Consider the following 24,334-nt stretch of genomic DNA (forward strand, 5'->3'; position numbering starts at 1 on the left):
GTTATGTTAATTTTCAGCTAGCAGCGTATAAAAGCGTGATATTTTACGTTATTAGCTCAACACAAATACTTGCAATTTGCTTAAGCTTCGTTAACTTTAATAATCATATAATAAGTTATTTTGTTGTGCTACGTTGCAGTGACAAAGTTTCTACTTTTTTCATAGATAACGATTCTAGTTTTTGCATTTTTATGCAGGAAGTATTATCCATAACATTTTTAATTAGCGTAGTTTTTAATCGGTAATTTGAAAGAAGATCTGCTTTATAGGTTTAGTTGATTGGAACTGTTACAAGGTTACAACTTAAGTGGATCTTGTAATAGAATTCAAAAAAATACACGTACTTACATATTCATTCAAGACTGACTTACATCTTCTGCTTATAAAGTTTGATTGATTTACAGTGTAATTACGAAAAAAGTTAGATTAATACCATGATTAACCGTAGGCTATAAATAAGTTCTCAAACAACAGCTGCACTTAATTTTCTCTGAAACCCTTAAACTGACTCGAGGGAAAAGGAATAATAAAGTTTCTAAAACAACCCTAAGCAAATATTTTTAATGAAGTTGTTAAGTTTCTAGTTTAATAATTATCTTAAAAGGCAATTCAACATTGTGTTTTTCCTATAAGTTTGTTCCATCAAAAAGTTATAGTTAAATTTTTCATTTTCTTAACTAGTTAGATATTCAAATTACATGTAATATTTATAGTAAACGACTGAAATAGAATGTCACGTTTATGCACAAGAATTCTTAACATTTTGCATTGGTCGTAACAGTTAACTGAGTTTGCATCACCTAAAGACATCAACTACCTTAAGTAGTGAACTTGTTCACCATGTAAATGTTGTAATCATTTAAATCAATTACACATGATAGTTCTTTTAAAAATTTGTAACCTTGCTTAATTACGATTTTTTTTAATTCAAAACTAAAAACAGCTGCAACGTTACATAAAAACAGTCAGAAAATCTCAGGTTGCATAATCAGCGCCAATTAAGTTTAATCGGTACATTCTGATTATTAGTTTTATAGCAATTTTGTGTTGCTGAATATAATTTATAGACGAATTCCAGCAAGGACGTTATAAGAATTTATCTTACGGTGAAACGTAAACAAAGCCAATGCTTTCTTACCGGCGTTAGTGCATGCAGTGTGTTAAGTAGTACGGATTATTAGAGAATTACATACTGTAGTGATAGTGCAGTGCTAGTGATTTCATTTGTTTGACAGGAAAGGGGTTTTTGTGGATACAAAATGGTTTACACAATTTCGGATAAGGTGGAAAATGACAACCAAAGGTAAATCAACAAATTTAGTAAAAATAGCAGGAAGTTTTCTCTATGTTGCTCAGAAAATTTGCAAACTGTTTGCCACCCTGTACGTTTGTAGCAAGGCGTTGCCTACTAAAACACAATTCATATAGAAAAGTCACTTTAATTTTTGTATCATAATAAATCTTTGAAAAGTGACGTAATAGGTTGTATATTCAATTAGAGTAGGCGTAATTTATGAACCATAATTTCATGTTTTTTTATTTTTTATACATATAACATAATATATTCATTGTATAACTTTTACTGTTTCAACTGTCAGAAATAAGATTTATTCCGCTCATCAACATTCTTTGAAGAAAATACAAAAACTCAACACTAATTAACTGCTTTTTTTTAATAATAATATTCCTATCTCGTCATTGTCATACCTGTACCTATAACAAAAATAATAAGTCAATAATTTTTAGCAAAGTTGAGATTTCAAACGATTAATTTTTTTTCTCCCAAAAATGTCTTCTCTATAACTTTGGTAGTTCTTGGAGTGCTTAGAACATTTGTTTCTTGCAATTTTTGGAAGATTTTTAGTAGCATTTAGAGGCTTTTGACGTTTTCTAAATGACTATATATGACTCAAGAAAGCATTTTTTAATACCACGGTATATTTTTAATAAGACATTGAAAATAAAATGACAGTCCCTCTCTAAAATACTACTAAGTTAGTGTTTTTTTCTTAAACCAATCTGAACACCTAAGAGTATGATGTTATATCACTTATAATATATTCCCACGATTTCTTTCCGTGTTCTGTCGATTACTCCTAACCTTGTTCTTATTTACCTAAGTTATAACCATCAATAGGGTATTCATCAATGATAATCTTAATATAATACACTTATCTTTATTTTTTATAATGCTTGCTGTAAACTAGCTGAATTGCAAGGCAGAGACCTTTTAATTACGGGCTTGTTTACTTAGCAAACACTTGTTATAAGATGTTTAGAGAGGTTGCAAGAAATCCGCAGTGTCAATGTGCTTAAATTACCACTAGACATTGAATTAATTGAAAACAAAGTCTTTGACAAGGTTGTTTTTTTTTTATTTAAAAAATAAAATTACAGTAATTTGTTAGGTAAAGTTTAATTATCTCATAGAAGAAGGGAGTTACCAAGAGAAAAGTATGCAGAAACTTGCCATTGTCAGCAAACTTCTCTTAAGAGTCTTGGTCCCTGCTTTATGAGATACACGTGTACTTGATTTATCTAAAACATTTTCTAGTACGTATAATGTAAAAAAAAAATTCAAGCATTATAACTGAGCTACCAACATAACCTTTTTGTAATGAAAAAATTCTGTTTTATTTTACTTACTTAAATCAATTTTTAAACTTTAAGAATTACTTAAAAGCTTTTTTCTACTAAACATCATCCAAACTTTTCCAGTTTCGCTTTAGAGTCGCAAAAGTTAATTACAAAAATGTTCTTTAAAAACCCCTTTCAAGCACCCGTTAAACTATTTTGAGGGACGCGAGGCATACAATTTAACTTGGAAACCCTCAGAAAATTAAATATTCCGTGGGTAGTTGATTAAAATTACATTATAAGAGTAACTCTCGCTTTATATAGTGAAAATTAATTAATCTCCTGGACCTAATTATACTTTTAAATATTTTCCTTCACGCCAATGAACTTGCAATTAAGCTTTGCAAAATTGGATTCAAATGAGATGTGTGTCTTTCAAAATCTACTTTTCCACTGGGTCAAAAAGGACATTTATTTAACCTTCAATTGAATAACAGCTTTACATTATTAATCCGATCATTAAATCATTAAAGACTACTTCATTAAATAATAAAACGCAGGCGTTATTAGTTTTGAGTGTGAAACGTAGGCACACATAAAGTTCACTGTTTAGTCAACTTCACTTAAAAACAGAATGTTACACAAAATTCAAGGAAGATATTTACGTATTCTTAAGCCATGGTTGATACTTGAAATGTTTTTTGGGGTCGGTCAATGTCTAGGACATATGCTCGAAACAACTCCTCGAAAAAAGAAATTAGTGTTTCTGTACGTGATTTCTAAATTCATATTGTTGATATGCTGGATCTGGTTATACTGCAATCTCAACTTTGGAAAACAAGATCCTGTAACGAAGGTTACGTCTTACATTATCTTAGTCGTAAATATAGTTACAGCACTGGCGGTTGTAACATCAAACATCGCCAATCAAAAAAAATATCTGGAGCTACACAACAAGATGAAAGCTATAGAACAAAATTGCAGGTTAACACTAAAAAATTGGGAAATGGACAAAACCACTGAAAGATTCTGCTACAGTATATTAGTATGTTCCTTACTGTTCTGGGGTAGTACTTTAGTTTATAGTATTCAGACATGCTCTAACGGTAACTGCACTACATTTAATTTTCTATCATTAATAACTTACTTTTCAGGGCTTTTCACTTGCATTCTATCATGGTTTTTAAGAAAGTATGGACGTATGTTGCACTACATCAACTTTTCTTTGTTTGGGGTTAACATTTTACTCATTCGCCACACAATCATTTTAGTAAATCTCAATATAAAAGCCATACTTAACCAAACTAGTCAATTTGCATTTTTGAATTCCTGATGCTTAATGTCTTTAAACAAAATAAGACAACTGATATTACAAGGATCAGATGTTCTTAAACTACTCATGGAATTATACAGATTTTCACTACTTATAACGTTTACATATCTTGAAATTGCGTTATTTACCAGCATATACAGATTTCTACAAAACGACAATTCAGTTGAAATGGTGTTATACATACTATCAGAGTTGTGGTCGTTAGTGCTTTTATGCTCAATATGTCAAATGCTGCTCAACGAATGCGAAAAAACTAAACAGGAACTCATGGATTTATCTCTAATATGTTTCAACAGAAAGGTATATATCATTTTTTTGTGGTAAAGATATACATTATATAGTATTATTAACAATTTTTTTATTAGACTTTAAGTATAATTCGCCAGATACTTGATGAGGACTTCACCTTGACGATTTGCGGTATACTCACTATAAATGCCTCATTCTTAAAAAAGGTCGGTATATTTAAATTATAAAATCTGATGTTTTTGCCTGTATGTTTTAGGGGATAGCTTCAGTAAGTTTCTACTTGGTGATATGCTTGCAGTTTAACAAAATTATCACTCCAAAACTTGAGGAAATATTTAGTGAAGAACCCACAAATAGTAGTAGCTACAATGCTACACATACTAACTGGACACTTTAACTGTTCTTTGATATGTTTGTTTTTCTGTGGTTCATTTTTTTTCTTCTTATATCATATACTTTAGTAGATTATTTGCAAAGTCAGCAAATTATACTAAATTTCTGTATTTAGCTTCATATTAGAAACACTTTAAGCATTATTTTGCAATTACAGAGTTGCCACTCAGAAGTTTATTTCTTTGTTGATATAATTGAGGTGATAACTGAACATTTAAAAGACACATTACCATTGCCACTTTTTCTCCTCTACAATTTGCCAATATCAATAATGATCATATTTGAAATCCGACGTTTTTGTTTTTGGTTACTACATCATCAACTTTAATTTTTCTTATGGGTGTCGATATGGAACCCATAAAAAAAAGATGGTAACCAAAAATTGAAACTAGAGGAGGAAAACTAGCAATATACAGCTTCTTTAGTTATAGTCGTAATAATAAACTTAACTTATGTCCATACCAACACATTATGTTTATGATTACGACTATAACTAAAGAAGCTGGGTAATACTGCGATAAGTATGATAAAACGTATTGAAAATTAATTTAATTTGTTTTGTTCTTTTAAACGAATTTACTAAATTCAGCTTTATGTAAAATTCATACCCATTTTTTGGGGAGGTTTTATTAATATTACCGAGGAAGTCGTTTTCGTGTCAAAATTAAAAACTTTTACCTTTGTGGCCGGCCAAAATGTGCCTTTATTTAGCATTTGGTAAACAGTTTTCATGCACACCTCCGGTTATTAATCAAGCAATTAGGTATTGAAAAGAATACATTAAAGTTTAATGAAAGGAACGCTGGTGTTGCTGATTAATCCACGTAAAGTAATTACTCACCACGTCCTAAATATTTATGTTGCTTTTGTGTTGTAATTTCTTTGTATGACAGTTTCCAGTTGTGTTAGCGGTTTTAGGCTCGGTTTGAGGTGTAATAAAAAGATCAACCAACGCCAACGCGGTTTTTCTTTTCGTGGTTTTTTTTTTGTTACGTATTACGTTAACAATATTTTTAATAATTTATCAAAGAACAGGGTGGTAATGTTAAATTGTAGGTAAATAACTCAAAGAATTGTTTGGCACACTTCAGTCCTCATTCATATGCAAAGAGTGTTTTGTAAAGTTTTAAATAAAAGGGTATCTTTCGATTGAATAGTAGTAAATCTGTTACTGCCAAGCCACAAAGATCAAACAGACTCCTAGGGTTGTTCAGGCCAAACCAGCTTTTTGCTGTTTGGTTATTCGTACGAGAGCATTTCCGCTGAGAGTGCAACTTTTGTCTCTTAAAAATGCTTATTTTGCCTAAATCACATCACAAATTGCTTTATTAAACATATAGAACTAATCAAGCAAACATCACTAGTCGAAGAACGGTCAATTAAGTCCCATTAATTAAATTTATTGATTTTTGCTATGGAATTGTGCATTAAAGGTCGCGTTTTATATCGATGGTTCCTGAACAAATCTCAACCATTCTTAGAAAACTTTCGTTCCGGAACTGTTGCCTAAAATGACAGTTACATTACTATCATCGCTTCATCCATACACAATGAGTATTTTTTTCTTAAATTTTGCCTTGTCCGGTCCTGTTATTTACTCAGTAAGTTTCAGGTCGGTAACTGACACAATTTGTCAAATGAAAGAAACGGATTCGGAATGTCACGTGACTTTTTTAAGATTAAAAATGGAATTCATCATCACTTGTTAAGTGTAAAAAACTAGAATGTTTTTTTATTACAATTTTGCACAAAAAGGTTATTTCATATCTCGAGCAGCCTTACTCGGAATTAGAGAAGAGGTACGAAAAACTACACTTTGCTATTATTATAGTAAAATAGACTAAAAAATCAAAGCTTTTTACACTAGAAACATTAATTGTTATTTGCAGAAATCAATGGATGTAAAAAGAAATTAAATCACAAGCATTGAAAGTAGCAACAAAATATATCTTGGATGACTGGAAATTCTTTTTAGCTTATTTTTTTGGGATATAAAATTTTGCCTTTTTTAAGTAATAAAGTTTTGGTTATTTTCCAAAAATTATTTTATTTTTTTTCAGTATACTCCACTGATATCACAATCAATGATTAGTTGCGATATTTTTGAGATACAGGGTAGACTAAAAGCAGTGCACATTATTTAAAACATGTCCCCTATACCAAATACATCCCTTATAACACAATAAAGGATTAAAGTTTCGGAGCTATCAATCAATGTGATGTACAGGGTGTTTAATTTAAATCAAAATATAGATTGTTTAAATTGATTTAAATTTTGCTTTAAAATATGTTTTTTGTAGTGACTTTTAATGGTTGTGCTGAGATCAAACTAAAACTAAATTCCTCATTTACAAGTTTTTCTTTGAATTGTATTTTATGATCAGTTAGAAAAAACTTTTTAAGTTTACAACCTTTTAAATATCTATTTTCAAGCTTTTCCAGCTCAGTTAAACTTAGATTGCTACTCAATTAACTGTAACATCACTTTTATTTCAAGTTTTAGTTTTTTAGAGTAGGTTAGGTTAGAATTGGTATAATTTAATAAGTTAATAAAGAAGCAATAACTTAGTGTCTATGAATTCATCTGCAAAACCAGTACAACATCACGTCATTAAAAACTAATTTTCTCAATTCTGACACTGAATAGACATGTTTTAATACTGTATTTAATACCTTAATTAATTATCAGGTCACATAAAATTTAAATATAATATCAATGTAGCAACAGTTGTTTTAATGATAGTTTAATCGCAACCTGCATTAGGGATAACAGCATTTATACTGCACAAAAAGCATTCAAAAGCACATTGATAAAGCTGGACATTTAATAATAATTGAGCGGATTATGTTAACCTGATACATAGATAAATTGAGCCATCAGGGTAAACTGTGATTATAAATTATATCATTTCCGTCGTTTTATTGTTGTTATTTTGTCTTTTAGGGTAACTGATTTATATCGTAACACCCAACTGTAAAAACTAGAAACTCATTTAAAGAGCATATTTTACAGCAGCATATTTAGGGGTTATTTGCATATCAAACAAAGTAAGTGCATATTTTGCTCCCTCGAATGTGGGATATATTAGAGAATGTTGAAACAATTTTCTATAAAATAATTGCACAAGTTTATATTAGTAATCTAATGTAATAAAAAATATTGAAACAATTACTAGTAAATTACTAACAAAATATACAAGTAAATAAACTGAATTTTAATTATTTAAATCAAACAAAGTTTTTCAAATAAACTTCCATCATAAATTTGTGACAATCTACATGTTAATGTCGTCATTAAACCGGTCAGCTGAAAATAACATATCAATAAAACGTTAATGCACTGAATAATTAAATCTAAATTCGAATGCAACTGCAACGAAACATCACAAAACCCAGTGTCATTAAATTAAAACTAAAACGTTTCGTAAGTATGGAAAGAGCTGACCGTGTTTAAAAATTAATAAACCTATTTATATTCGAGGAATTTTGAGATCGGGAAAAATTAAGCAAAATTAAATTTTTGTGTAACTTGAACGAAACGACTTAACGATGCTAGCAGGTTAGAAAATTAAAAAAGGCAAACCCCAAGTGCCCAACTAATTTGGACCCAGGCTGCTCGTGAATATTTTAAGTTTCCTAAAAGTTTTAAAGAGATTATCGTATTAAATTCGTTAGGGAACATTGTTCAGTGAAAGTTCGAAAGTGATTGAATTTTGTTAAACAATATTACGCTTAAGGGCACGTTTTAAATTAATAAGGTTCTAAACTGTCGCATTGTTATTTTTAATTGTTTGCGTGCTTCACTCTTAGTTCACCAATTATAGATGAATGTTACAGTAATATTGTAACATAATGTGTTTAAAAACAGTATAAAGAGTTATAGAGTGTGTGTTCCAAAAGGCTCTGGCTGCAGAAACTTACCCTTAACTTAACTTAACCCTTAATTAAATGATATAATTTCCCCAAAAGCCTATTATTGCGTCTATTCAACATGGATTTGCTGATCGCAGAAGAAACAAAATTTTTGTTCTTGGATTTGTAAAATATTTTTTGCAAAAGTCACAATCGACAAAATTTAACTCACAACCTTATACAATTTACTCAAAACTATTTAGTATTGCTATTTTAGTATCAGCAAACATTAAAAAATATGATTTGTACTGATTGTCCTCTGCCTTTAAGCAATGTATAAGTGATAGCTTTATGGAGTTGTATTTGACAGTTACCACCATTGTAACTGATCGAAATATGTCCACATCACCAACTGCCAGAATAACACATGAAACACAGAAAGAAAGACAGACAGAGAGATACATGTTAAGACTCTCCAGTTTCTACCTATGGACCTATAAACAGGCTTTTTTAATTTGTAACTTTATTAACTGTAACCGTGCTTTTTTGAAGGTTTTTAGCTTTATGGAGTGATAATTGACAGTTACCATCATTGTAACATATCGAAATATATGCACAATAGACAGTTACATGTCACAACTGTCAAAAGACAACTCGTAAAATGCATAATAAAATGATTTAAATTTATTGTATTGCTTTTAAAAAAATGTTTGTAATTTTATTGCTTTATGGAGTGGTATTTGATAGTTTCCAAGTTTATAACCGATTGAAATATTATTAAAATAAACAGTCCCGACTGTCATTTTTGTTCTAATCCTGACAGGAGAGTTTTCTTGCTTTAATCATGAAGTTAAATAGAGCGTTGTATTAGTATTTATTTTTTGTTTTTTCCAAATATTCCACCAGATTCTAGTACTTAATTTCAAGACAAGATGGCGGACATTTGTTACCGTTATTTTACTTATCCCAGTACTATTAAAAAGCATCTAAAACTCCTTAAAAAAAGAGGCACTAACGATATGATCTTTCAAATACGATAATTTAGACTCAACTACAACAATTCCCCCGTTATCTCACCCTCTAAAATTATACGGATATTACATAAATTTCCATTCTTTGCGAAATACCCAGGCTGAAATTCCTTTGATATCGTTCTTTCTGATAACGCTATAAGCAGGCTAATGTCGTTTTGGTCGGATCTTTTTTAGAGGCAGAAAAAGAGGTTCAAAAACAAATAAAACATTGCACAAAGCGAAGGAGAACGGGCGATTTTTCTGTTGTTTAGAATAGTAATTTCCTTTGCGGAACGATATCTAAGGGTTGATATTTTAGTTTTATGCTCCATTGTCCTTCTTATTCCCTGGTAGTTTGTACGGAAACTATTAACAGTTTCAATATTAGGGTTGTTTGGTTATTATCGATTCAGGATGTGTGTTTTTAGTGAAGCTTGTTGCAAAACTTGCTATTGGGTTTGTCAACGTTTAATCGGTAAATCTAAGTGGTGTACCCTTAAGAATTGCATATTACGTCGTAACACAATGGTGAATGCGCCAGTATACAACAATAACTATCATTTAAATATTTATATAAAAAATGTGTTATTAAACTGATTCTTCCAAATATTAATTAATTAGCATGATCACTTCTGGTAATTTGGTTAGTAAAACGTGTTTCCAATTATTTTTAATGACTTTAATTAATACTAAAATTGAATAGGCCATTTAAAGAATAAACTGAGCTATAAAGTGCAGATTTATTTTACTTTGGTATTAGGTTTATGGTTCGCAGCCTCCATCAGGATAATTGGCATTCACACATTGTGAATTTATTCCAAATTATCTAGCATAAAAATCTTTTAAATTAGAGAATAAATCAATTCCAGTAGATTTTTGGAAAAGTTCATAATATGAGCCGGATTTGTAGTTCGTGAGAAACTAAATCAAATTACCTAAAAATATACAGAGCCGGATTTGAAATAGTGTATGCACATTCAGTTAATTTTGATTGATTGTCAAATACTAATTTTTCCGATTGTAGTTTTGATTTTCTACAATAGACGGAGAAAAAATATCGTATATAACTCGCACAGAATGCTTATTTCCTACTCATACTGCATCATTCCGTGCTTGTAATGTAAATATACTATTAACTGCAAACAATCTGTGATTAAATAAAATTCACAATATCCAATAATTTAGTAATTTCAAAAATAATTTAGACGTCGTTCTATTGTAATTTTTATGCTATTAATAAAAATGTATAAATATTTTCCTGAAAAGTGTGCAAATTATTATCCCAGTTTATGCAGCTACTGTTTGAAATTTAAATGCAAGCACATGGGTGGCATTCCTCATCAATACTAAAAGAAATATACCTACGATTTTAACGATTTATTAAAATAACATTGTTATAAATTTACATAAATTACCGGATACATAATCTCCTTTGCAAATTAATACATAGTTAAATTGTTTATCTTCGTTGTCGATCTTTTTGTTGCAGCAAGGTCTAGGTTAACCAGTGAAAGTAATATTACATCGCGAGTATTGTGGTTTTTACTGTTCCTTGTATAGCTGTTGGAATTAATCTGATCGAATTTTTTATCGACTAGTCACTTTAAATATCAAAATATTATAAAAAAATAATTCAAATCAGTAGCCACTAATTTTAGTTGTGCTTCTCGGTGATTGGCAAACACATTTGTAGTCAATTTGTTCTGTTATATTATTGAAAGTAAATGATTTTTCCCTTGCGTTGTATTAAAGTTGAAATCAAATCCCATTACTTCATGTGGTTCCTAAATGCCCATGACTTTTTTGAACATTCTGTACATTTTAACTTTACACATAAGATTTGTTTTGTTTTTGTTATATTCGAGCAAAAAAAACAAACATTTTCATGAATTGTATATTGCCTACCACAACTAAATAACAGTTACCTGATTTTTTTGGTTATTTAGGAGAAATCGTATAACTTTTGTATTAATAGTTTTTTCCTATCTGCAAAAATAATGTCGCCACAAGCTGTCTAAATATACGGACCAACCCTGTATGTGGCTGCAAATTAGCATAATGAATCATCATGTAGCTGTCTATATTGTATTTTCTAATTTAAATACCAAATATTTGTGGGTTTACGGAGTTTGAGTGCAACCTTGCAAATGCAAGACCAATCTAAGCATCAAATAATTTCTGCCATCAAATTTAATTTACATTATTACTAAACAAATAATACCAATTAAGCCCTATCAATATTCAAATCTAGAATTCCTCTTATGTTTGCTGCAGCATTTTATAATTGGGTCAAACGGAGGCAAAATTTATAACTGGCTGTCAGTCTTAACTTTCCCTGAAATGTTACAGAAGACGTTTTGATTTACCCAGAACTGTATAGACATATTTCAATCCATTTCCTGTCGTTTATCCCGAAAACTCCCTAAAACAAATTATTTCTAGCAACAGGGGAATTTGCCCGATCCTTCAATAATTCTGTTTATTTTTGTTTGCCGAACTCGCAAGAAGGTTAAAAACAATGAGTTTGTTAGAAAAACATGAATAAGGTTGAGGTGAAGGATAAAAAAATGGGTTTTAATGTGCAAATATTTTAATATCACAAACGTGATTGATACAAATAAATCAATAGTTACAAGAATTAATTGAAACTATGTTATGTCAATATTTTATACCGTAGCCAATCCTTAATTGCTGTCATTTTGCATATTTTAGTACTATCAGCACACCCACTTGCACTTTAAGCATCTAACATTATCTAGTTCAAGCCATATTCAGTACATAAATGCATTTTTTTTTGCTGATTGGATTTACTTAAATCAACCTGCTAATTCGAAGTATTTTGAAGTAACATCAGAAGCAACTTAACGTTTCTGTAAAACGATGGGAAACACCCATATTTGCGTAGCTCGATACCTGACTAAAACAGGTTACTAATTACCGTATTATACTACTGGATTTTGAGATTTTTATAATAATAATCCGAGTGGTGACCAACGCCTGGGGAACTCCCGGTATCACGTTCAGTTGCTGAAAAGCGGTTTGACGCCTTCGGAACGCGGATCAAAATATAATAACAAAATTTTGTCGCGCTGTCGTTTAAATATTACTATATTTGTTGTAATAAACATCTTTGGCGGAATAGAAGGGAAACAAAAGAAATACAGTGGCCTTGTGTCTGGACTGCGGGCAGGCCAGTTGTTCCTCGCTTAATGTGATTTTTAGTCACAGACTTAGACCGGGTGAAGTTTAATTTATGGTTAGAAGTGATACTTTGCTTCAGTTTAGTTAAAAAAAATTAACTGGTAAGTTTTGTGTCTCCGTTTTGTACTGATTTTTTACTATTCAATACTTTCATTTATATTTTTATTTTCAACGTATGAGTTATTCAACTTAGTAATAAATTTTTATTGCCACCATACATTAGTAACATAAAATTTAATAGGCACTAACGACCGATAGATTATTGTAAACCAATTGCAATAAATTTGCATATTAATTTTGATTGCAATTTTACAATAATGAATTAAACAGCTACACAATGTAAGTATGTAAAATAAGGAATAAAAGACAACTCTGAAGGTTATTTTATTTATGTTCCGCTTGAAACCCTCCAATTGACCTAGTAGAATGCTATCATTGATAGTCCAAAGTCATAAGGATGTTAAAACTGTTTTAATTTTCACTTAAATTTGTTATAATACTTCAATAATCAATAGTCACAATAATCAGACTACAAAACTGCAAGTTTGTTGTATCTTAAATGTGCATTATTTAAAACAAGTTACAGTTAACAGTTATTACGACGTACAAAATGTCAGTCTAAATTTTAAATTTTTTGATTTCAGTAAGGATACGGAAAGTTTTTTATTCTGCAATCAAGGTTGTCTGTGGGTAATTATACAAAAAGCACTTGCAAATGCGTTAAATTACTAATGGAAGGGCAAATAGACAAATTACCAGTTAAGTAAATATTTTACTTTACCAAGAAATTTTGACCGGTAAATTACTGGTAAGTTACAAATACTGCCTATACGAAATTTTCAGTCATTTTCTCACTCCAAGTGGGTCTGACAAGGAATTTCGTCTCTGACTGTCAAAAGTTGCAATAATCAGAGTTTAGTAAAGTTTCCTTGCATAATTCGACACAAAACGTGTTTCTGAGATTTATGACAATTATTTTGACAGTGGTCACGGGATTATCTAGCTACATCATCCTTCTAAAACGACGTGATAATTGTCACTAATGTAAAAACCGTCAAAATTTGCCTAGAATTTACAAGAATTACAGTTTAACACAGTTTTCTTACAGTTTTCGAAACAAGACGTGTTTCTGAGACAGTTATTTTGACTAGTAAAGTACAAATTTAATTAAATAATAATAATATCTTTAGATTTGCGTCATTTTTTTCATCTCAAAAACATATTATTTGTCATAATTTAAACAGGAGATTTCGCAGGAGATTAAAGGAGTTATCTGTTTGGCAACTCTGCAGAAATGTAATTTAGACCTACCAAAATGGTCGGTTTGGTAATACTGCATAAATTTCATACAAAATTTGAAGAATTTGTCAGTTGGACAGCACTGTAGAAATGTGATTATTGTATGTTTAAAAAAAAATGATTTGACAACACTATAGAAACTTGATTTAGATGGTTTCTACGAAAATGGAATCATTATAAAATTGCCAAAAACCCAAAATTTTCAAAATGCCAGAAATCTTTAGAATTAATTTAATACTCAGATGTCTCTAGAATCAAAAATGCCAAATTCCTCTACAATCATTTAAAATTACCAAATGCCTCAAAAATTGTCAACATAAAATACCAGTGGCTTCAGAAATGATTTTGAATTTGCCAGAGGCATCTAATTGTGACAGAATCTTCTACATAATCTGCAAAATCTTATTAATCAATAATTTAAAAAGTTACCAAAACATCGAATTAACCAAAAATTCTTTAATATTGAAAGATGCTTCTAGAATCACTTTGAATTCTCAGAAAAATCTAAAAATTAAGATGACAACACCAACGATGTAACTTTGCAAGCATTCCAATTAGGCATCTATAATCTTTTTCCTGCATATAAAAATGCACCTTCCTGCTTTTTGACAATTTCTCCTGACTGGGAAAATCATTACTTTAAATAACATAGCGAGTGGAATAATTATTCGAGCAAGTCGACCTTCACCAAGAAATTTAATAAAATAAAAGTATATTTACAATAATTAACTTCCGATATACACACCATTTATTACGTAATTGCCATAAACGTAATAAAAAATCACAGTTGGAGCACTTTCAGCATTTTTTCATTACAAAGAGTAAGGACTTGATATAAATCATGTCCGTGAACAGTTCAAAAAGAAATAACTAACACGTGCATGTTTTTTTAACTAGTTTTTAATAAATCAGACGTACTTAATTAAAAAAAAAAACTTGAAAGTCAAGATTGATCACCAAATTGTAAATCAGGAGCTTTAAATAGAACCACCTGTTTCTTTCTGAATACTAAAAAAAAATTTTGAATTACATTAACAATGATGAAGCAAACTGTAAAAACCGGATGTTTGAAGTGAGCTGCATCTGCTTAAGACTTTATTAACAATAGGTTTGTGCAAATCAAGCGTATAACAATACAAAAAAACTTGAATAACAATTACAAGCACATTCCTAAATGCAGTAGGTAACACTAAAATTTTATATAACACTAAACCAATAAAAAGTCAACGACTTTGTTTTGGAAACTTTCCGGTCAAAATCCTCTGAATAGTCGGCACTTTTGTGAAACGAGTGACATCCCCATTGAAAACTAGTCAAACTGTGGTAAAAATAAGTAGGAAATGGGAAATGTCTCCAAAAAGTTGAAATATTTGAGAATATACGTCTAGCTTTTAAAGGAGAAACCCCCATTAGTGCCGCTTTACCATTATAGCGCACATACTCGCGTTGTTATGAGTCTAAATATGATTCTTCCCCTCTTTAAAAGTTTAAATTAAATTTGTTGTCAGAGCTCATGGAAATTTCTGCAGACTGGAATATAATCCAGAAATTTGTGTGCGTAATTACAACATGAATTTATATTCCCAGAAATACGGCTTTTTAGTTTAAAAATGCGGATTGTATTACCAATTTTTTTTTACCTTTTGCAGTGCTCCACCAACTGATACCATGGATAGCAAATTTCAAAGGGTCAAAACAGAAGACGAAGATGATTTTTCCCCGGAAAATTCTTCTAAAGAACAATGGAGAATATGGAAAAATGTTACGGTAGTGGGTTTCGCTTTCATGCTACATTTTACCGCATTTTGGGGAGCCTCCAACTTGCAAAGCTCTGTAAACTCAGAAGCCTCCCTTGGTACATTTACTCTGGCTGCCATTTACGCCTCTCTTCTACTCTCCAACATATTTCTGCCAGTAATTGTTATACGGTAAGTATTTACATAACCAATTAAAGAAAAATCAGTCATTTTGATATTGCTGGTAAACTTATGCAGGTGCAACGTGCACTTATTCAATTTGGCTGGCACGCCCGGATGGGTAAAGTTATTGATGGATAGTTGATAGCTGTGAAGGCGTTTCCGAGTGAAAAAGTTAAGTTTAGTGAGCGCTTTATTAGAACAAAAAACTGCTCAAGTCAGTAAAGTTTCAGTGGGAAAGATCAAGGTTAATAGGATTTTAAAAGCTGGAGCAACCTAGCCTTGTTCTTTCTATTCTGTTATGCAGAAGCGTTAAATTAATTACGTGTTAATTATTAGTTCAATAGTAAATGTAAATTTTTTTTGTTCAGTGACGTGCGCCTACTTATGCTTTTTTTATGTATTGAAGTCAAACAATTATTTGTCCTTGCAATGTGTCTAATTGAAAAAACAATGGATTTTTAAACACAATTTTTATGTTGTAATATCTTGAGCAAATATTTAGCGAAATATCGTTTCTGAAGATTGACAGTAAAATTTGGCGAAAAATTGTTATAGTATGCAAAGTATACAGTTTTTTTTGCTTCAGTTCAGATTGCAGACTTATATTACTAATATACAGGGTTAGCCACTCAAACCGTTTATTAAAAGTTTTTTAGTATCAAATATTTATAGATATGTTAATTGTTGATGTCAACTTGCTTATTTTAAATATCAAATCACCTTATCACCTTATTTATTTTTGCATTTTTGGATTGTACGCCAAATTCTAGATATATTTTATGTATAATGCTATATACCCGTTTCTGAGATATTGACCATTTTATGTAAAATTTTAAATTTTTAGTCCCCAAAACAATTTTAACTTATACATAACAGAAAACAGTTTTTTCTAGGTTTTTGTGTTTTGTCGTGTTTAACAAGGCTTGTTCTCAGAACAATTGCAAAAAAAACATTGAAAATAATGCTGCGGGGTGGTCATAAGTTGACCTCAAAAAGTCAATTCTAAAAAGGGCAGAATGGCAAGTTTTTTAAATGAAACACCTCTATTTTTATAATTTTATCTTAAGACATTAAATTATAGCAAACTTTTACTTACTTAAGGCATTTTTTATGTTTTGACATTTGAAATATGACTTGAAAAATTGACTGAATTTGATGGAATTTACCTTTCAGGTATGAAAATATTGAAACTTGACTTGATAGTTTGACCAAATAGAGAAATTGTATTGTTTGAAGCTGGATAATTGACTTGAAAACTTGATCATCAACGCATTTTTCATGTTTTGACATTTGAAACTTGAAGTATGAGTTGAAAAGTGGATGAATGAAAATTGCTTTGATACTTTGATCAAATAGAAGATTCAAGCTGGATAATTGAAAATTTGTCCAGTAAAGCATTTTTCAAGTTTTGGCATTTGAAACTTGAAAGATGAGTTGAAAAGAAAATAATTTGATAGGATTCACATTTCAGATACAAAAAAAATTACTTAATATTTTGTTCAAATAGACTATTTTCACATTTGTTGTTTCAAGCTGGATAATTGACGATCAATAAGGTATTTTTCATGTTTTGACATTTAAAGCTTGAAAGGTAGATAATTTGATAGAATTCACATTTCAGATATGAAATTTGACTTAACAAATTGACCAAATAAAAATTTTCCACATTTTCTTGTTTCAAGTTGGAGAATTGACTTAAAAGCTTAATCAATAAGGTATTTTTCATGTTTATGTATGATTTGTGTTCAATATGTTCCCCTTTCATCTAAAGAAACAATTAAACTGTTCTTTGTCTATTTGAAAATGCTTAAAAATAAAGATTTTTGACAACTTCAAAAATATGAATTTTTGGCTCTGAATTTTAGAATAAATGAATTTGAAATCTAAAAAAAGTTATAATGTTTTCTTACTAAAGGCATATCACTTAATATTTTTCTTTGGTTAAGGTCACAACTTAATTTAATAATAATCCTCTCAGTCGCTTTTAAGATTAAAGTAACTTCTTATTGGATTTTTTTTCCTGGATCTTTAAGTTTAATTTCTCAATGAAACTGAAGTGCTTAATTAATTAATTAACTAATTCTCGAAACCCCTAACTTGTTTAAACACATTTAAAACCACAACTTCGTGACAAATAAAATTAAAAAAAAAAATTTTTGAGGTTTTTGTAAAATTAATTGAAACATAACCTAATACACAAACAAATACTGCATTTGGCCTACAACCAAACCGAACCCAGTAATATACTCGCACTCATTATTGTTTAGAAGTATTATCTAGATCCGAATTTCATGGTCTTTCGTTTGAAATGAAAGGCAATTACAGTCATGCGAGTAAAAGACAAGTGAAATAGACGCCATGACCTCACCCACTTTGATTATCAGCATAAATCATGAGAACTATAAGATCAAAAAGTATCAAAGTCCTTCAGGGTTTTTAAGGCTAATTGGGCCACGTGTTTGCTTTACTTATATGTATTACCTTTGATGCTATAGTAGATATTTTAAGTAGAATGTATTCAAATGCAGTGGTAATTTTCTAGTTTGTTAATGACACCGTTAACTTTACAGGTTTTAAATTTTCACTCAAATCTTATCAAAGTGAACTTATCACTTATTAACAAAGTTATTAACGATGGGTAATTATTTAAAAATGGTAAAGTGCAAAGTGGTGTAGATAAAAAACACCAGTTCATCAAACTAAGTAACTCGAATTATCAAAAAAAAAATACAAAGTGGTTAGTTTAAAATTTAAATTTTGTTTTGCATAAAAAACAATGCAGATACGCATATATCATCCAGTTTACCCCAGAAATTTGGCTGATTTCAAACAAATTAAACTTTTTTACCCATTAAATAATCATATTTTTATAATTATAATAATTATTGTTATTAATACTACTTTCGAATATTGCAGATGGCTTGGTGTAAAATGGACCTTAGCATTAGCCTTCGTAGCCTACATTCCCTTCATCTTAGCTCAGTTCTACCCCAGATTCTTCACGATGATTCCTGCAGGACTTGCAGTTGGATTTGGTGGTGGTCCTTTATGGTGTGCTAAATGCACTTACCTCACCGTACTTTCAGAGGCTTACGCCAAAATAACTGGAGTTGGAAGCGAAATAGTCGTCACAAGATTTTTCGGGGTTTTCTTCCTGTTCTATCAATTCTCCCAGGTTTGGGGTAATCTTATCAGTTCAGCGGGTAAGTGTAAATTAATACATCCTGTCAGGGTTTATTTTGTATGTACCCTTTGCGGTCTCTTTGGCATTTAACCGAGCATAAAGGAAAGGGTAAACTGTGTTAAGGTTTTCCAAATTAGTCAGGCCTATGGCTGTTATGTGGTTTCAAAGTATTTTCTAAAGAACCGCGGTTTATGTTTAATTAATTTTGTAAACGGCTTACGTCGCCCGTCTTTTAATAAACAAAACGACGACAGCCCGAGGACGTTTTGTTTTCATTAATAAAAGTACAAGGTTTTTCATTTGGCACGTGCAGCTGATGGCACGATAAGGATTGTAATTTTTTGGCATACATTTTAATATTAAATTTTATGTTTGTAGTAAAAATTCAATTTGAAAAGTGTGTCAAGTAAAGGGAAGTTCTTCCAAGTAAAGTAGTAATCAGTATTAGTTATATTAATTTTTTTGTTGATTGTTGATTTCTATGCTCTTGTGAGGTTAGAAGAGCCTAATGCCAAAAAAGTGGTTATTTTGAAAATTGTTCAGATATTTTTAGCTCTCAGGAAAAAAATTGCAAAATCACGACTATGATTAAACCACAAAAAAAGTGTCGTAAGTACTTACTAATTTAAGATGATTTTACAGTTCTTTCATCGTCAAAAGCAGTGGAATCTAACTCTACACTCAATAACGTGACTCAGATATTTGCTGAGGTAATCAACGTCACTGTATCTTCTCCGAGAGATGTTGGAGAATATTGCGGGGCAAACTTCTGCCCCAAAACTGAAACTGGAGAAGCCATACCCAATTTGGAACCTCCACCAAACTCCAAGTTAAATCTGATTTTTGGCATCTACTTAATTTGCATGATTGTGGCCAGTTTAACGGTCGCTTTTGGTGTAGACTCCGTCAAGAGGTATGTGATTAATGATTCGATTTAGTACGTTCGTAAAATTATGGTGTTTATAGATATAATAAAGACAGAAAAGGCAGCGGTAGCGGACTATCCAGTTTTAGATTGCTGGCCATAACTTTGAAACAGCTTGGAAATCCCTATCAAATCTTAATTCTACCCATAACGATGTTTATTGGCGCTGAGCAAGCGTTCTTGGCTGCGGATTTTACTTCTGTAAGTTGTTTTTTTATTAATATGATTTTCCGTGCATCTATTTCATACTGCACACTCGTATATTAAAATAGTCCGGAAATCTCTTCCGGTCATTCGTTTCAAAAGTAAATTGGCCTTTAAAAAAGAACCAAAATACTCGGTTCATTTACTAGCACGCAGTATGTACAGAAAACCAAAACCTATCAATTCTTATTTTAAGGGTCATTTCACGCCTGCTCATCCTTTATAGCGGATTACGACATTGGGTCATCCATTCTCGGATTTTATTTAGACAATTTTGTGACCGTGTCAGTCATTCATCTCTCCGAGATTGTGACTCCACAAAACCTGATTTTACTTTTTCTACAAATGCATTGAAAATTCATATTATTAAGAACTATACTCACAACATGCATCATTAAACATTAAAATTCATCAAATTATTCAGTATTCATTATTTATCAAATCTATTTTTTTTTTCGAAACGGAAAAGGTACATAATGGTGGTTATGGAATTATTGACAAATAGAACTGGTTTGACTGTTCGCAGGTAAAGGATATCTCAATTATAAAAATCTTTGAAATTTTTAATGCTTTTGTAGAAAAAATACTTTATGGTATTTGTCAAGGATGAGCAATTCAACCACTTGGGGCCGATAGTATTGAAGTATTTAAGGTCACCTAGGCTAGGTTAACAGTTTTGGTGATATTTGGTCGCCCCCTGTCCGTCCTTAGGTCTTCGTCCAATTTAATATGCGTTCTTTTATGTATCTTCCATACAAAGTGCCTAGAAATTGAAACGTGGGCATTTCTAGGCGCTTTGATATAACGCTTATAAATAACACTCATATCATAAATAACTATTTTGATCTATTAATACCTTTTTCACTTTCAGGCCTTCGTTTCGTGTGGTTGGGGTATCAACAACATCGGCTTCGTGATGATCTGCTTTGGGGTCTGTAACGGATTGGCGTCAATTTTCATTGGTGGAATCATCAAGATTACCGGAAGAACGCCAGTGATATGCTTATCGTTGTCGTTGCACGTAGCTTTAATTGTTACTTTGCTAGTTTGGAAACCCAGTGCAGATGCCAAGCTGACTTTCTTCCTTATTGCCGGACTGTGGGGTTTGTGCGATGCCATTTGGCTGGTCCAAATAAATTGTGAGTAATTTTGTTATACAGCGGATTTAGCAAAATATTAAAACTATCCAAATATACCTAAGAAAAACGTGTGAATAGTATACTGCAAATAAGTATCCTGTCTACACACATGATATGTGCTCTTCGTGGAAATGTGTTTTGGATTATACCTACTAGTGTATAGGTACTTATAGTTCTGTTTGTGTTGAGAAAATCTACTGGTAAAGTACTGCTTAATTTGACCAGTATAAAAATCAAATTATATGTCAGACACCATTTCTATCCTTGCCTGTTGCCTGTCTATAAAAAGATACTTTCTTTGAAACCAGTTGACTCGTATACAAAGGAATAAAGCAAGCCTTAACTTAAATCGGGATGTACCAGGCTAAAAATTGTAAAACGTTTAAAAAAATAGTTGCTAAATAAAAATAAATTAATTCGTAATCCGTTGCTCTAGTTCAGTTTTCCATACTTTTTACCATGAAGTCTTCCCAGTATTCCTTCTTCGGTTGTTTTCTTTGCACTCTCTTCTATATCTATTTTGTATCTTCCATCTTCTGATATCACTATTATAAATGAGTTGTCTTCTTCTCTTTTGATTGGAAGCACAGCTGTAACGCACACTACAATCAAAAGACAACTCATCTATAATAGTGTTATCAAAAGACGGAAGATACAGGATAGATATAGAAGCGAGTGCAGAGAAAACAAATTAAATTAATTTACTAGTTATAACTCGTAGAGTTGAGTAGAAATGTCACCAGATGTTGAACAACAACAAACCAAATCATTGGAATAGAATAGACACATAGTTAGAAAGCTCATTTCATTAGCTATCTGTAGAAGTATAAAAGTCCATGCACGTCAGCCAAATAAAGCAGTCTCTCTAGCTGTATGAGAGTAGGTATCCTCAAATTTAAAACTTGCCTGAAATCCTAAAATCCGCATTACAATCCCGCACGCCAGGAAATAGCCAGAAAACAGAATAATTTTTCTTCCAGCCACAAACTCCATATAACTAATGAAACTTCCGAAAGTAGTTTAAGAAATATTTATAGTTCTTCAGAAAGCCTTAACCTAGTTCCAATTTTAAATAACAGAACGTATTAAGTAAAATTTAGTTACTGTATATCATATTTTCAGCATTGTATGGAATCCTCTTTCCTGGTCAAGAAGAAGCATCTTACAGCAATTTCCGGTTGTGGGAGTCCACAGGCTCGGTCATCACCTACATTTATAGTCCCTATTTATGTATTGACGTGAAACTGTACTTACTTTTGGGTTTGCTTATTATCGGAGCTTCCGGATACACTGCTGTAGAAGTGATTGAATGGAAAGGCAAACAGGAAGCACACCCAGAGAAACGGAAGCAGTTCAGGTTGGTGAAGAATGTGGAAAAAAGCGGAGAAGTGGCCGAATAATTTGCTCACTAGGTGTAAAATTGTTTATATTGTGTATGCTAAATTGCTAAACACTAAACTGTTTTCTTATTAGATTAAGTTATGATTTACGCTGTGATTATATAAATTAGACAATGCGACAGTCATTATTACATACTGCCAGCGTTATTTCTCTGCTACTGCAGATAAAATGTATAATTAGACGAGAAAATAATATAGTAAATCAGTTTTATTAAAATGTTAATGAGATTGATTTTTTTACTCGTATTGTACATAGAGCAATTTTTAATTATTAAATTTTCCGTTAGTTTATTGATGCTGAAGTACAGAACTGTACTGAATAAGTAAAATAAATGTATAAAAAACAATCTTTTTTTCTGTTCACTCCTGTACTGCTAGATAATCCAATTTTTACAGAAAATCGAGCATATCATTAGGAAAGCAGAAACGCAAGGAGGTAAAGTTTAGTTACTCCTGATACCTGTTTCATTCACTAAATTGACAAGAAAACGCAAACAAAATATTCTCAAACTTCTGGGTTCCTGGTAGAAAATTCAATTTTTACACAAAATCCGAAATTTGTATTAGGAGAGCAGAAAAACAATGAGGTAAACTTCAACAATTTCTGATACCTGCTTCATACAGCAAATTGTTAAGACAACTTAAAATACAAAAGGAAATCAGTGTGGAAGTTACAAAACTAATTTCCTATAGTACCATAAAACTAAACAATGCAACGTATCAAGTAAAATGTATCAATAATGGCAATCCTGCATCGACTGATTTCGATCAGTGTTCAATCCTCATGTTGGCTGTAACTCCAGAAATTCTAGGTACTTCTCACTGATTTGTCGTACTAATAGAATCGTCCAGATTGTTCCTAACAACCACAGCCGATCAACAATTCAAACTTCTATCCCTATCCTGCAGCCTTCTAAAATTAATCAAATCCATAGAGAGCTCTATAGTAGAACTAAAGAAATAAAATTGGAATTCGGAAAACTGAAAACTTACAATACCTTCTCTTACTCCTGGTAGAAACACAAAATTTAACTGGAAATCGAGAATTTCATTAGAAAAGCAGAAACGCAATCGATATCGTTTGACTACACAAATTCGTGGTGCAGAACTGGATATAAATACGGTTGATGAATTTTAAGGATCTAGTCGGGTCATTCTCAACAATCCTATTGTAGTGGAGATCAAAAGCAGTTTTAGTAAAGCGAGCAGTGGAGGATTAGAAATAAAGAGAAAACGAATAATCCTAGCAGAAAGTCGAAAGGGCAGATCATTGTCGCGCTCAAAAATAGGGGTTGGTTTTATTAATTTTTTTGATGTGTGGTCAATGAGTGATAATGTTTAAATGAAAAATGTAGAGAAGTTGTTGTACTAGAAATTAAAAAGTACATTGTAATTACAACAATATTGCATAAAACAAAGAAGAAAATTTCAAGCTAGTGATTAAACAATGCAAATAGAGAGTTATGAAATTCTGCATCCACATCGCTTTGATAATCAAAATTTTACTCAAACTGCTACTACTGCTAGTTATTTAATAAAAGCTTTCAAACTATATAAAATTCAAAAAGATTTTAACGGGTACTAAAAAGTATCATTACTTGGATAATGGATGCCTACATAAAGTTTTAAATATTCGTAAAGTATAT

At 31.1% G+C, this 24,334-nt stretch overlaps 2 protein-coding genes across 3 annotated transcripts; both read left to right on the forward strand.

The window, feature by feature from the left end:
• The first annotated feature begins 1,126 nt into the window (after positions 1 to 1,126).
• On the forward strand, positions 1,127 to 23,035 carry LOC145727792 (UNC93-like protein). 2 transcript variants are annotated; one of them, XM_081977613.1, is made up of 7 exons: positions 1,127 to 1,303; positions 15,567 to 15,845; positions 18,753 to 19,039; positions 19,663 to 19,933; positions 19,987 to 20,146; positions 21,021 to 21,288; positions 22,411 to 23,035. In XM_081977613.1, the coding sequence occupies exons 1-7, from the start codon at positions 1,260 to 1,262 to the stop codon at positions 22,686 to 22,688; spliced, it is 1,587 nt and encodes a 528-aa protein (XP_081833739.1). In that variant the 5' UTR covers positions 1,127 to 1,259; the 3' UTR covers positions 22,689 to 23,035. The 2 variants fall into 2 exon arrangements, with proteins under 2 accessions (XP_081833739.1, XP_081833740.1); XM_081977614.1 differs by lacking the exon at positions 1,127 to 1,303 and adding an exon at positions 12,396 to 12,719.
• On the forward strand, positions 2,847 to 4,880 carry LOC145728414 (uncharacterized). Its single transcript, XM_081978638.1, has 3 exons — positions 2,847 to 4,210; positions 4,276 to 4,365; positions 4,416 to 4,880. The coding sequence occupies exons 1-3, from the start codon at positions 3,917 to 3,919 to the stop codon at positions 4,554 to 4,556; spliced, it is 525 nt and encodes a 174-aa protein (XP_081834764.1). The 5' UTR covers positions 2,847 to 3,916; the 3' UTR covers positions 4,557 to 4,880.
• Positions 23,036 to 24,334: the final 1,299 nt, after the last annotated feature.

The sequence above is a fragment of the Ips typographus genome, linkage group LG4, assembly GCF_016097725.1.
Source record: "Ips typographus isolate SLU linkage group LG4, UJ_Ityp_2.0, whole genome shotgun sequence".
Lineage (NCBI taxonomy): Eukaryota > Metazoa > Arthropoda > Insecta > Coleoptera > Curculionidae > Ips > Ips typographus.